We start from the raw sequence: 11,889 nt of genomic DNA, 5'->3' as shown, positions 1-11,889 counted from the left end.
AGATTCCTTTTGCGTGTCTTTATGGCGAAGTGCTATTGACTTGTTGAGCAAAACAAGCGCGTGTGGGATGGATCCTGAAAATACCCAGTTCCCTTTCCAATATTGTCGTGGGTCTTCGAGGAATGTACTACAGGGAATAGAGCTCTCAGAATAATAAACAAAAATAAAGGACAAAGGAAATGGCCTTTACCCAAATTCAATACTAGCTTACTATTTTTTGTTTCCACTGCTGTTTCCAATAATGGAGGAAGGCAATCTGCATTTCTGTATCTAGTACTGTAACCAGCTGCTATTTCGGTAATGTACCATTTGTGTCGCCATTATTGCTCCGTTTAATTTGTTCTTTGCAGTAGGATGGACTTTATCAATAAAAATAAATTTACAGATCTACTCACACTTGTATGTGGTCATTGCTAATATCACTCACACATCCTGTGATGTACCAATGCCTTGGTATCTTGTACAATAGCAGATATCACATGAGTGGATATGAGTAATCAGCACTGAGCTCTGAATGTTTTTGTCTGCCTGCATGCTGCATGCGCACGCTCCTATACAATTTCTTTCCCAGTGAGACACCTGCAGATGCGTTTGGTACGTGCGCCATTCGTAGGTATGAGTGACCGCTGATCCTGCTTCTAGCCTGTCAAATGTCTGTTGTTCTTGTACTTCGCAGTATATCATTTTAAAGTACCGCAGCAGAAGTCCACTGCGCTTGTAAACAATGGAATTTACCAAACTATTACCCATAATTCTCGCAGCATGTTGTTGGAGCACGCTGGATAATCATGCTGGCTGTTTAAAACATGACTTCAAATGCATCGCCTACACCATGAACACTTCACAGAAACACACACATTCAGTCATCAACCCTCCGCTTTTCGGATTTGTGCTGTTGAGACCTTTTCTGCTTCTTTTCCTTTTTGTGTTTTTTCGATTTTTTGGATTTCTTCCGATCATCCTCAGAACACTCGGACACTGATCGTGATCTTGACACCGACCTTGATCTGGTCCTTGACCGCGACTTGTGCTTTTTGTGTTTCTTCTTTTTCTCACGACTTCGCTGTCTCGATTTTTCTTCTCCCACGAACGACGGACCACCACTGCTCTTAGCGGTTTCTTCCGCGTTGAGTTTGACGAGAGGCGACACGAAATCGTCTTCCGACTCATCTTCCGAACTTGTGCTGCTAATATCGAGGACAATGTCCTTGTTGGGATTCACCTTGAGAAAGTTTCGACACTGGTACGTGAAATGTCCGGGGTAGCCACACTTTTTACACGCAGGTCTGACAGAATCAGACGTCTGGTTCATCAGACGGGCCATAATTTCTTTCAGATTAGATTCCATGTTGTGAAAATTCTCGGTTACCGGAGATCGTTGTGAGTCAAGTACACAAGACGTAGAAGAGCCTTTTGACAGTCAGAACGGCACGTCGTGGATGTTGGTAACAGCCTTCACTTACACACTGGCTCGCAACTAAAACGCTCTTCTCGGGCGAGTGACAGTCGAAACTATGGTACTGAAACGTTCTCAGGCGTATAGTTCAGATAAGAAAAACTCCTGCAAGCAAAGACTGATCACCGCCATTGCAAACACAGAAATATCCAGGAGAATCCAATCCAATCCGCCTTCCATCGTTGGCAGACACCAACAGACACAAACGTAGGTTGGAGATGCATAAAGATATGCTGTTTAATTTATGTACATTACCTTGCAGCGCAAATGACTGGTACATAACAAGAACGGGAGTCAACGTCATTTCTCAGTATAATCTATATTTATATGAAAATGGAAAAATTGGCAATATTTAGTTCCAGAATTGACCACCATGGCGCATGATGGTCTCATGTTTATTTTATTCTGAAAACAAGCCCGTTCACGACGAAAAGCGCGCCAAACGTCTCAGGCAGCTGATAAGCTGGTGTGAATTCAATAAGAACAGTATTTAATCATTTTATGTAAATAAGACAGGGAGACACAGCATAAGATTGTCATGTGGAATGATAGCAGTGAGTATCTCAAGGAACGAGGTGTCGTACATGAGCGCACCTTTGTGTTTTAGTGGACATCACTTTCAGTAACATATTTTTTGTTAGATTTCGGGGGTGGATTCGTAACGTCACCTGCCAAAGCTGGAGGGTCGGATGAAACACCTCAGCGACGACAGCAGGTATGAACGGCCCAAGGGATGCCATTCTCCGGGGTGGAGTTGTTGTAACACGTTCTTTTTTTCTCTCTGTTTCGTCTACAGGGTGGACGGCAGAATGTCGTTCCATGCACCATAGCTCAAATTCTGCAGTCGGGAGACGAGATGATGCTCGGTTCCGTCGAGGTACAATACGTAAGTACACATCGAGGAGCTGAATGGAATGCGCCGTCAACTCTTGCTGCTAATCCGCATTATATAGATGCATTAATGAGAACCGTTGTTGTATTAGGGAGCGATATTATGTACTTTTAATCATACTATTAAAGAACTTTTAAACAGCTTGCACTTCTGATCCAGTGCTATCCAGTGCTTTTAAGTCTCAAATCTTTTGCAGGTCAAAGTTATTGGGATGATAGTCTCTGTAAACCAGCAGTCTACCAGAGTCTCTTTCACACTCGATGATCGGACAGGAAGCACCATCGAAGGCCAAATATTCTCCACAGAAAGCGACGTAGGCATATTTTATCGTAGCAGGCCTTGCTTGTTTTGTCGTAATATTTACTTATATTTTCTATATCATTCCACTGCAGGAACAAACAAAACTTATGTCGCAGCTGATTGAAAAGACCTATGTCCGAGTGGTGGGGTCAGTTCGCAACATTGAAGGCCGGAAAATCCTCAAAGTTTTCAAAGTAAATGCTTTGTATGACCTTAATGAGCTTTCTATGCACATGGCTGAAGTGGTGTACTCGCACTTGGCTGTAGAGGCAATGGAGAAGAAAAAGGTATGTGCAATTCCTTTTTGTTTCATCTTCAACCCAAAACTATGACTTCTGCAGAGCCGTATCTAGGGTATGGCAAGTGGGTACACTTGCCCTGGGCACATTACTTACATAATGGGAGGAAATGCGGGCTACGGCTAAGCTTTCAATCCGTTCCGCTGCCAGACAAGCCAAGCCAGGCCATGCGATCTAAAACTGACACTTTCATATCTGGGAGCCTACGTGAGCCAAGACAGGATCTGTGATCTTGATCTGCTGAGTATAGAAAGAGAAAAAATTGCAAAGACTGATCCTATTGCAGACAAATTTGCGGCAGTGAAAGCAATAAAGGTTAACTTATAAACTTTCTTGTAGTATTTTATTTATTTTCAATTAATTTTAGATTTGCATTTTCGGTTACGTAAATTATTAACAAGTTTGACTCGTATTTTTGATTTGATAATGTGATAAGGTGGGTGTCTGATGCTTCGACGTGAGATACATTGGCATGGGTCTGCTGCTGTCCCTAGATATGGCGCTGCACTCTTGTCAGAATCAAGCCAAACTCTCCTCCTTTTAGGGAGACCCAATGGAAACGAGCAATTTTGTCGGCGATGTTGGCACAGCGATGGGACTCACGAGAGAGCAAAAGATGGTAAGCACTTTTGTTGTACCGTTTATTTTGCCTTGATGTACGGTAAGCTAAATTGCATCTCCTTACGTGATACAGGTATTCGAAGTGGTTCGCAACTGCATGGACGAGGGAGGATTGACCGTTCAAGACATCTGTACTGTTCTTCCTTCTGTCAAGATGTCTAGTATAACGTAAGTAACTTTTGCAATAGTGCCGCACATTCAACTGGTTTTAACTCGTGTCGGAGGGCTGGTTGCGGCTCACGCATTGAATGAAATGAACGTTTGTGCTTCAGCTAACATCCTTTCCTATCTGTTTCAGGGACATCATTGAGTTCCTCACAAACGAAGGCCACATCTACACAACCTTCGATGATTCTCACTATAAAGCTACCGACTCTGGATAGACTTTCTACGGCCCTTCTTTTTGTTATAAGTTATAAACACACAATAAACTGTGAAAGCCTGACACTGAACAAGTGTGCTGCACTGAATACTAAAGTGGTCCAATGACACTGAGTCGTCAGCTCAACAACAACACTATACCATATCTTGGAGTAAAAAGTGAAGTTACAAAGACAAAACACCTCAAAAGGTTTTACTGACAAGCTTTCTACAAGCATTCACATGAGATCTGCGCCTCATCAGGTACAGCACCCATAAAATGTACAGAAACATGTAGTAGACACAACCAAGAGAGAGGAAGGGTGAAAGGGTTATAAGACCAGGAGTGAGGGAAACATAAATTAGACATAAAATTCAGCGAAGCATACACACGTGGTAGTAAACAAAAAGGCATTCATGATGATTAACCATGCCTTTTTGTTTACTACTACTCGTGTAAGCTGGTATGCTTCCCTGAATTTTATGTCTATTTTATGTTCCCCTCACTCCTGCTCTTATAACCCTTTCACCCTTCCCCTCTCTTAGTTGTGTCTACTGCATGTTTCTGTACATTTTATGGGTGCTGTACCTGATGAGGCGCAGATCTTGCGTGAAAGCTTGTCAATAAAACCTTTTGAGGTGTTTCATCTTTGTAACTTAATTTTTTATGCCAAGCTGTGTACTTTTTATTTTTGACATTTCCATCATATTGATCTGTTTGTATCTTAACATTACCATGTGTCAATCTTAACATGTGACCAGCTCTACTGTACGTGTCTGTGGCCCCCTAGCCGCTATCTTCATAATCATGCATCATTGGGAGGAGGGGCGATGCTTCTACCATGCTCAAGATTGATTTCCCTTTTATAGACTTTGGACAAAGCAGTGGACACAGAAGCTTGTCAAGAAATGTTCTTCAACCATGTCTTTCCTAACAATGTCAACCCTGCATTACCCTCGAAGTCATCCTGTTTTTCCACAGCATTTCCCATTTTTCGGAAAACTTTTGTCTGCGCAAAATGTCAGCGTCGCCTGTTCTATCAACAATAGGCTTTCTAAGTTAACTAAGTTCATAGTACTGCTGATAAGAACCAGAGTAATATCAAGCACTCCAATAGTTATGTTGAATGCAAGAATGGCATGGTTTATTCTCTTCCTCTTTGTTGCAGTGCCTGTTACATTGGTCAATTGGAACGTTACGTAAATGCTCGTCTCAGGGAACATCATAATAATGCGTGCCCTACGTGTGAGCTGGCAAAACACATAATATCCTGCACAGGCTGCGCTCCATGTTTTGAGAACACTACCATTATAGCTCAATGCAAACGTGCATACTTCCATGGTGGCAAATCCTCGCGCCGTAGGCGAACCTTCCATGTGTATCGTGTCTGCCCTCACAGACCTCTTGAGACTCCCCAATGTGCACCTACCCTTCTGTTCTGTTCTAAGCAGACACAACATAGCGCATAGCCTCCTATATAGTATATAGGAGGCTATGCATAGCGCTGTGCTGCTTTCTTGTCTTCTCCGTCAGTTCTTTCGCGCTGTTATTCCTCAATATGTCAATTCATCAACTTGCTGCGGTTGTTAAATTTCTGTTTATTCGAAGAGAAAAAGGAATTCTCTCTCGCGCTATGATCTTTTTGACTTTCGCGCCAAAGCCAACGGCTACGTAGTCAACTTAAAGCGGCTACATACGGATACTTGTCAGCTAGCTTGCCAGCTTCGTCATTTTCGTACATCGTCGTTGTCGCCCCGAGGAAATTTAATTTAGCAAGGGACGAGATATTTCTGCCGTTATATTATCTATGCCTCGAAAACGTGGTCATGACGTTCTGTAGCTGAGACTTGGCCTTGGAGTTGTGCACGCGGAAGTAGGAAGGAAAAGGCCTTTCAATCCACAACACCTCACTTTCGAATGGAAGGACCAGATACTTTGAGTGGATCACACTCGTGCATATTCTGCAGGATCGTTAGAAGAGAAGATCCCAAGACCGTAGTGCTGTTCCAGGTAGAGTAGTCTGGGTTCAATGACGGTTTCGCCCGTTTCTAATTTCATCATGTATTACAGGACGAGGACCATGTCGTGTTCAGAGATATTCATCCCGCTGCAAAGCACCACTATCTCGTCATTCCAAAGAGGCATATTAAAGACCCCAAGTGTCTCACACATTCAGATATTCCCTTAGGTAAGTGTGTCATACGATGCGGTTTTCGCGTAATTTGTCATGCACAACTTCAGTGGTAGACCTCAGAAGAGACTGCATTGCATCCCGCATGGGTGCAGGGACGTAGTTAGGATTGGGACGCGGTTGGATACCAACGTGACTACCCCAGACTTAGAACGTACACCTTGTTCGTCCCTCATTGCAATATTCTGGCACCGCCATATTTCCTTGCAAGTAGATCCAAGCTTAGGTACCTGTCTCTTCCAGTTCAAAGACTCGTTGAAGTTGGCAAGCAAGTTCTCCAACAACAGGGAGGAGCGGTGGATTCATTAAGGTGAGGACTGTACCGCCACCACGTAGTGTGACACATGCTATAACTTTCTTTTCCCCCTCAGGGTGGGATTTCATTGGCCTCCATTTAATAGTATCGCACACCTCCACTTACATGTGATATCTCCTGTGGAAGAGCTGTCGTACATTGGGAAATTTGTTTACATGCCAGGATCTCTATGGTTCTGCACAGTAAGTAAGAGCTCGTAATTTGCCATGTGGAACATCCTTGCACTTGCCAGCCTTCTGGGATTATCGCTAAAAGGGAGGGGTCGCACACTGCCCTGGGCTTTTTGGTGGACTGTTCATTCGGTGGCATCGCAAAAGGCACTGCCTTAAAGGAGTACGGAAGGACTCTACAAAATATATGCCAGTAGAAGCAGAAATTGGGACTAGAAGCCCAGGGATATATATTCATTTGCACGAAAAGTATGACAGCAACGCGCAATCCTGATGTGCAAGAGATCTGTCAATCTCGCGGATCAGAAAAGCCTCTCTCCCTCGGCTGCCAGTCAGCTTGTCAAGTCAGACATCCAACAGTGAGGCGCACGCCTTCTTTTACAGCAACAGCTGTACATGCGGCGTAAGGCGTCGGATAGCACGTGTGTCCCAGATATCGCGGTGCAGTGAGTCACTGAAGAAGCGTGCTGTGAAGGTGGCGTGATGAGACGCCAGGCCTTTCACCAGGACGGCTCCGCCGAGAAAAGTTCTTAGTGTGGAACAGATTGCTGCAAGGAAGGCGCGGAATGCAGAAAGGCGAAGGGCACTGCATTTGTAATGGATTTGTAAGAGATAATTTTGAAATATTGACATATTATATGTTAGGAACTATGAGGGAGAATCACGTTACAGTCCACCCACAATGCATAGCCACACGGCTGTCTCTGTATCTCAGCTGCGAGTACCAAAGGTTGCACAGCTACTTGGAATTCCGTCTTTCTGGGTGCAGCTGCGTTTCGAGCCGCCCATCCTGCATCTCGACTGGTCGTTTTTCGTTAGCAGACGATTATCAGCAGCCAATAAAAAGTGCTGACTGACTTGATGTCACCACACGCCAGGAGTAGCGTGGGTGAGATCGCCACCGCTGCGTGAATTCCTGTAAATTAATTTTCTCTGGAAATTTGCACTTCCCAAACAAAATATTTTGCATGGCAGTTCCTGAAGGTAGTGTGTTTGTATCACACATTAAGAAAACTCTATTCCAAGCACCTTCCATGCTCTTCCACCTTCCATAACTGTAAAACAACTGCAAAGAATCTAAAGCAACAAGCAGAGCTGTTTCTTCCACCGTCAGAATAATCGAAAATCCCTCCCTGCGGCTGTGCATTTCAGTGTGTCGTCTTAACAATTTATTGCTGTTTTGCTAATATGCGACTGTTTCCACTTTAAGGCAGAAGATACCCTAGCTTACTTGGAGAAGATGGGACCAACTGCTTGACCTGGTGCTTCATGTGCAATTTGTGACACACCAATCAGTATTTATGTTTAGGATGATGTTTATTTGTCACTACTGTTGGTTATGAAGGGTCAGATTATTGAGTCTTTTGTTGACCTTCAAACAGGACTGCTAGATAGAAGTGCTTCTATTGAGCATCATTATTTTGCACACTTGTGTGCAATTTGCAGCATTCAGGTATTTTCAGAGCGCTGATTACAGATTAAAGTACAAGCATCCTTGCAGTCTGTGGTATCGGGTACTTTGCAAATGTTATCTGCGATTATCTATGTGCACAGAGAATCATGGACCCTGAACAGTGCAATTTATTACAGGGCCTTTTCGGGCATTGCAATTTTTCAACTGAGTCAGTGCAGTTCTACACATTCTCTCTGCCGGTTTTAAAAACAAAGGGCAGCTACCTGAGCCAAAGCTGCCATTTTTATAGAATAGTTTTCAAGTACTGGGCCGATATGTATGGTACGGCAACAGTAATAAATACAATTTAGGACCCTGCAGGTAAGATGCAAGCAGTGCATGTGGGCTTTAATAGCATAGATAGGGATTGAGATCTACCAGAATTTCAGAGATGACTAATGGTGCTATTTACATGATTATGAGGTTGTAATCTTGTCATATTTTGCTCTTGCATGCAAATATTTATGAATGACAAATAAAAGTATACTGACAAGTGTTTTGTAAATAACGTTACTTATACTGTTGAATATGAAAGATCAAAACAAAAACAAAATTCCTCGTTAGAAACTTGATATACCTCATCACTAGAGAGCGGATTTTAAGGCACTAAAAGAGGCCCAAAAAGGCACGAATTTTCTCGGAATAGGCACAATCAACATCGCACTACCAGGACTACAAGCGATGCCATCTGCATTGGGTGCTGTTTGGGTAGCTACTTTTAAAGTCATGAAACTAACTTAATTACACTTTGTGACTTATACAGCTCAGGTTACCACTAATCGCGCTCTAAGGGCAGACACGGTCTTGCACCAGGTGCAAGGAATGCGGGCGAAAAAGAATTCACTTTCTGTCGCAGGGGGAGGCAATTGCATTCTGTGATGTAGCGCGGCGAAGGCGTGTCCTCTGTTACGAACTTTTTTTTTTTCGTTGCAAGAACTATGACATAAACACGAAGCAGCGAGTAAAGTACCCGTTTAGGCACTTATCGGCGTCTATTTTTAAAAAGCACTAACATTAGGGTACTAATATGAGTCCCCTTCGCCCTAATCCGTGCTTACAACATTGAAAGGCAGAATCTGTACGTCTCCCGACGAAAACCGCATATGCCTGGAAATCCGCTCTCTACTCATCACTTATCCACAACCACGACACACAAAAATAGCTCTCAGAAGGCTATGCATCCCCTTTGAAAATCTTACAAAGCTAATAAAAGCCTGGATGCACTTGCAATGTCGTATTTTATCCTGCTTGTTAAAGCCTTTTTTTGTATTCCACCATGTGGCAGGGGAAAAGCACACAAAGGTGCGTAGTACTCGACCACAAAGCGCCCAGAGCTATGAACAAATGAAGCTGCAACGAGTTCCCATTTGAAGTGACAGCCAATTTTGAAACGCACGTGCTCCTGAATACCGAAACCGATTCCGAAGAGGATCGGCTCCACCGCATTGCGTGACAGTGCGTTACTTTTCACGGCTCTTTCCTCCCCGTTTTTCCTACTGTGTGATCAGCGAGGACGTTGCGTATGGTGATGGCTCAGAGATAAAGTTGGCTGATTGATGCGTGGGAGGTGTTGACGTTATAGATCTCGTCGCTGCGTCGGAGGGGCGGATTATTTAAACGGCGCGTGGCATTTTAGTCGGCCCTGCGCGTGTTTTTGATACGCGGCGAAGTATCGTATTCGGTTATGGCAGCGCGTTGGCGGCACCGAACTTGCGTGTCGGTATAGCGGAATGGAAATATGAGGACTACGTGTAACGATAAAGGAGTTACAGTGCGTTTAAAGTCAGAGGAATGAAAGATGCAGGCGTGAATAAAGGGTCCGGATGTCCTGGTCCCCCCCCCCCCCCCCCGTTTTTTTTAAATCGTCACCGTAGAATGATGGTCATGAAACGATTGTGAAAACATGATGCGAAACTATATGGGAAGTACGACGATATCTTCACACACACATACAGGATGTTTATGAGAGCAGCATGGATGTCGTGTTTTCTGGTGGGTCTTATGGCCAGGCGGACATCCTCTCGGAGGGACTATGTAGATTAGATTAGATTAGATTAGATAGATGGATCGGTAGACAGACAGGTAGATGTTTTCTCGGTGACCTATTTGCCAGAATATTGAAGTATATTGGACTTACTGTCAGCATTATGGGATCCTAATCGCAGTACCGATATTACTAAATTGGAGGCGGTTCAAAATAAAGCGCTTCGATTTGTTCTATCTAGATATGACTCCTTTTTTTTTTTTTCGCACGCTTAGTTATCTTAGCTCTCTCGGTAGGATTCGCTCCATTATGTGTTAGGCGTCGGGCTCTTCGGTTGAGGATGTTTCATTCTATAGTGAATCATCAAATAAGAATTCCGTTTGATGAATATCTTGCGTTTGCTGGTGCTTCCTCTTTAAGAAGTGCGCACAGGCTCAACATTGTAGAGTATGCATGTCGAGTTGCACGTTTCATTACCGAGTGGAATGCTATGGATAGCATTGTTCGCGAGATGTCTTCAAGTCAGGCTGCAGTATGTTCAAATAATAAATAAATAAATTACATTACACAGTCGCGCAAGCACGCACGTCGCTCATGCATACAAAACGTGATTCAATCCAAATGAAAATATTTGAGCAAAAACGCGATTCAGTCCAAATCCCTAACCAAAAATATGATTCAATCGAAATCCAAATCCCTGAGCAAATGTGTGATTCAATCCAAATCCTGCTCATAATGAAGCCGCCACTCAAATTCAAGTCCAACCTGCAAAACCCCCAACACTGGTCCGGACTACAACTCCGCTGACGAAGATTGGTTGGCTGGTGGATTGATTGATTGGTTGGTTGATGGGGTACTCTGTGGCTGTAGCTGTTGCGTTGTATCAGAATACAAGTTTCGTATAGCGGCACGGTCGATGGACTCCGTTAGTCCCTCAATATTAAATGAAACGCAACAAATACAGTAACGATAAAGCCTACCAGTCGAGTACGTGCACCTAAAGTGCAGGAAGTTGTCCGCATTCGGACAATCCTTTAGCTCTTCCTGTGCTGCCGCAATCACTATAACTAACAAAGAAGCGATGTAGCGGCCATTAAAAGCCACTTCCATCGATTATTCCTACGTCTTACATTGTTTCTCGTCCAATGCCCATTATGTGATCGGACGTTTACTGCGACGTTTCCTCCCGACATTTGTCACGCGTTGTTTCCTCCTCGCCCTCGTAACAGCATTCGATGGACGATATAAAATGACGACGCAGCTGAAACTCAACCCGACTCACTAGACAGCTTGCCTCAGCTATACAGCAGCGCCAAACGGTTGTCTTTTGTTTTTCCTCCTTTGCTTAGAGAGAAGGAATAGAAAGAAAAGAAAGTCGAGTTTTTCACCCCGTCCGATCCGCGCAAGGCGAAAGATTTCCCAGGGTGGAGCGAGAAATACGGGTTGCCCGTTTATTTCTTAAGACGCACGGCGGAAGTAAGAGTGGAGCCTCTTTTTCCAGATTAATTCAGCGAGGAACACGGAGCTCGCGTTTATGACGCTCGTAAATAAAGTCATGTTTGTACAAACTTGTAACGTAGGGCATGCTTATTATTGCGTTTAGCAGGGGGGGGGGGGGGGGGGGGGAGTCCGGACGCATTTTCGAGTTTGACGGATAGGCGTAATGTTTATGAGTGCCGTTAATGTACGAATCAATTCATATCTTTTTTTATTGTGTGTGTGCGGTGGTGGCGCTGACTTTTCGATCTTTCTTTCGTTTCTTTGCATTTGCGCCCGACGGGTGTCCACGTCGTATTTAAGGCAGCGTTTAACTAACAGAACGAAAATAACGAAAGAGTCCTATCGA

At 43.9% G+C, this 11,889-nt stretch overlaps 4 protein-coding genes across 4 annotated transcripts in view; 2 read left to right on the top strand and 2 right to left on the bottom strand.

The window, feature by feature from the left end:
- LOC135399069 (phosphatidate cytidylyltransferase, mitochondrial-like) overlaps nt 1-11,889 on the bottom strand; it is a 121,553-nt gene that overhangs the window by 42,084 nt on the left and 67,580 nt on the right. The window lies entirely within an intron of this gene.
- On the bottom strand, nt 860-1,348 carry LOC135397496 (protein SREK1IP1-like). Its single transcript, XM_064629099.1, has one exon. It carries the CDS (start codon nt 1,346-1,348, stop codon nt 860-862), a length of 489 nt encoding a protein of 162 aa, XP_064485169.1.
- Nucleotides 1,840-4,013, top strand: LOC135397635 (replication protein A 32 kDa subunit-like). Its single transcript, XM_064629247.1, has 8 exons — nt 1,840-2,010; nt 2,098-2,171; nt 2,253-2,342; nt 2,545-2,661; nt 2,741-2,935; nt 3,492-3,566; nt 3,642-3,736; nt 3,867-4,013. Exons 1-8 carry the CDS (start codon nt 1,995-1,997, stop codon nt 3,949-3,951), a joined length of 747 nt encoding a protein of 248 aa, XP_064485317.1. The 5' UTR covers nt 1,840-1,994; the 3' UTR covers nt 3,952-4,013.
- On the top strand, nt 5,631-8,552 carry LOC135397634 (adenosine 5'-monophosphoramidase HINT3-like). Its single transcript, XM_064629246.1, has 5 exons — nt 5,631-5,939; nt 6,000-6,117; nt 6,364-6,430; nt 6,492-6,618; nt 7,817-8,552. The coding sequence occupies exons 1-5, from the start codon at nt 5,847-5,849 to the stop codon at nt 7,862-7,864; spliced, it is 453 nt and encodes a 150-aa protein (XP_064485316.1). The 5' UTR covers nt 5,631-5,846; the 3' UTR covers nt 7,865-8,552.

This window comes from Ornithodoros turicata, chromosome 6 (genome assembly GCF_037126465.1).
Source record: "Ornithodoros turicata isolate Travis chromosome 6, ASM3712646v1, whole genome shotgun sequence".
NCBI lineage: Eukaryota > Metazoa > Arthropoda > Arachnida > Ixodida > Argasidae > Ornithodoros > Ornithodoros turicata.
The sequence above is the reverse complement of the archived record's forward strand: the minus strand, read 5'-3'. Positions and strand labels throughout refer to the sequence as shown.

What these genes read in the sequence shown, in the direction of transcription:
- LOC135397496 (XM_064629099.1), bottom strand. Translation starts at nt 1,348, where the DNA reads ATGGAATCTAATCTGAAAGAAATTATGGCCCGTCTGATGAACCAGACG.
- LOC135397635 (XM_064629247.1), top strand. An exon ending in TCACGAGAGAGCAAAAGATG is followed by an intron (nt 3,567 to 3,641) that starts GTAAGCACTTTT and finishes TACGTGATACAG; the next exon opens with GTATTCGAAGTGGTTCGCAA. An exon ending in GTCAAGATGTCTAGTATAAC is followed by an intron (nt 3,737 to 3,866) that starts GTAAGTAACTTT and finishes TATCTGTTTCAG; the next exon opens with GGACATCATTGAGTTCCTCA.
- LOC135397634 (XM_064629246.1), top strand. Translation starts at nt 5,847, where the DNA reads ATGGAAGGACCAGATACTTTGAGTGGATCACACTCGTGCATATTCTGC. An exon ending in ACATTCAGATATTCCCTTAG is followed by an intron (nt 6,118 to 6,363) that starts GTAAGTGTGTCA and finishes TGTCTCTTCCAG; the next exon opens with TTCAAAGACTCGTTGAAGTT. An exon ending in GATCTCTATGGTTCTGCACA is followed by an intron (nt 6,619 to 7,816) that starts GTAAGTAAGAGC and finishes TTCCACTTTAAG; the next exon opens with GCAGAAGATACCCTAGCTTA.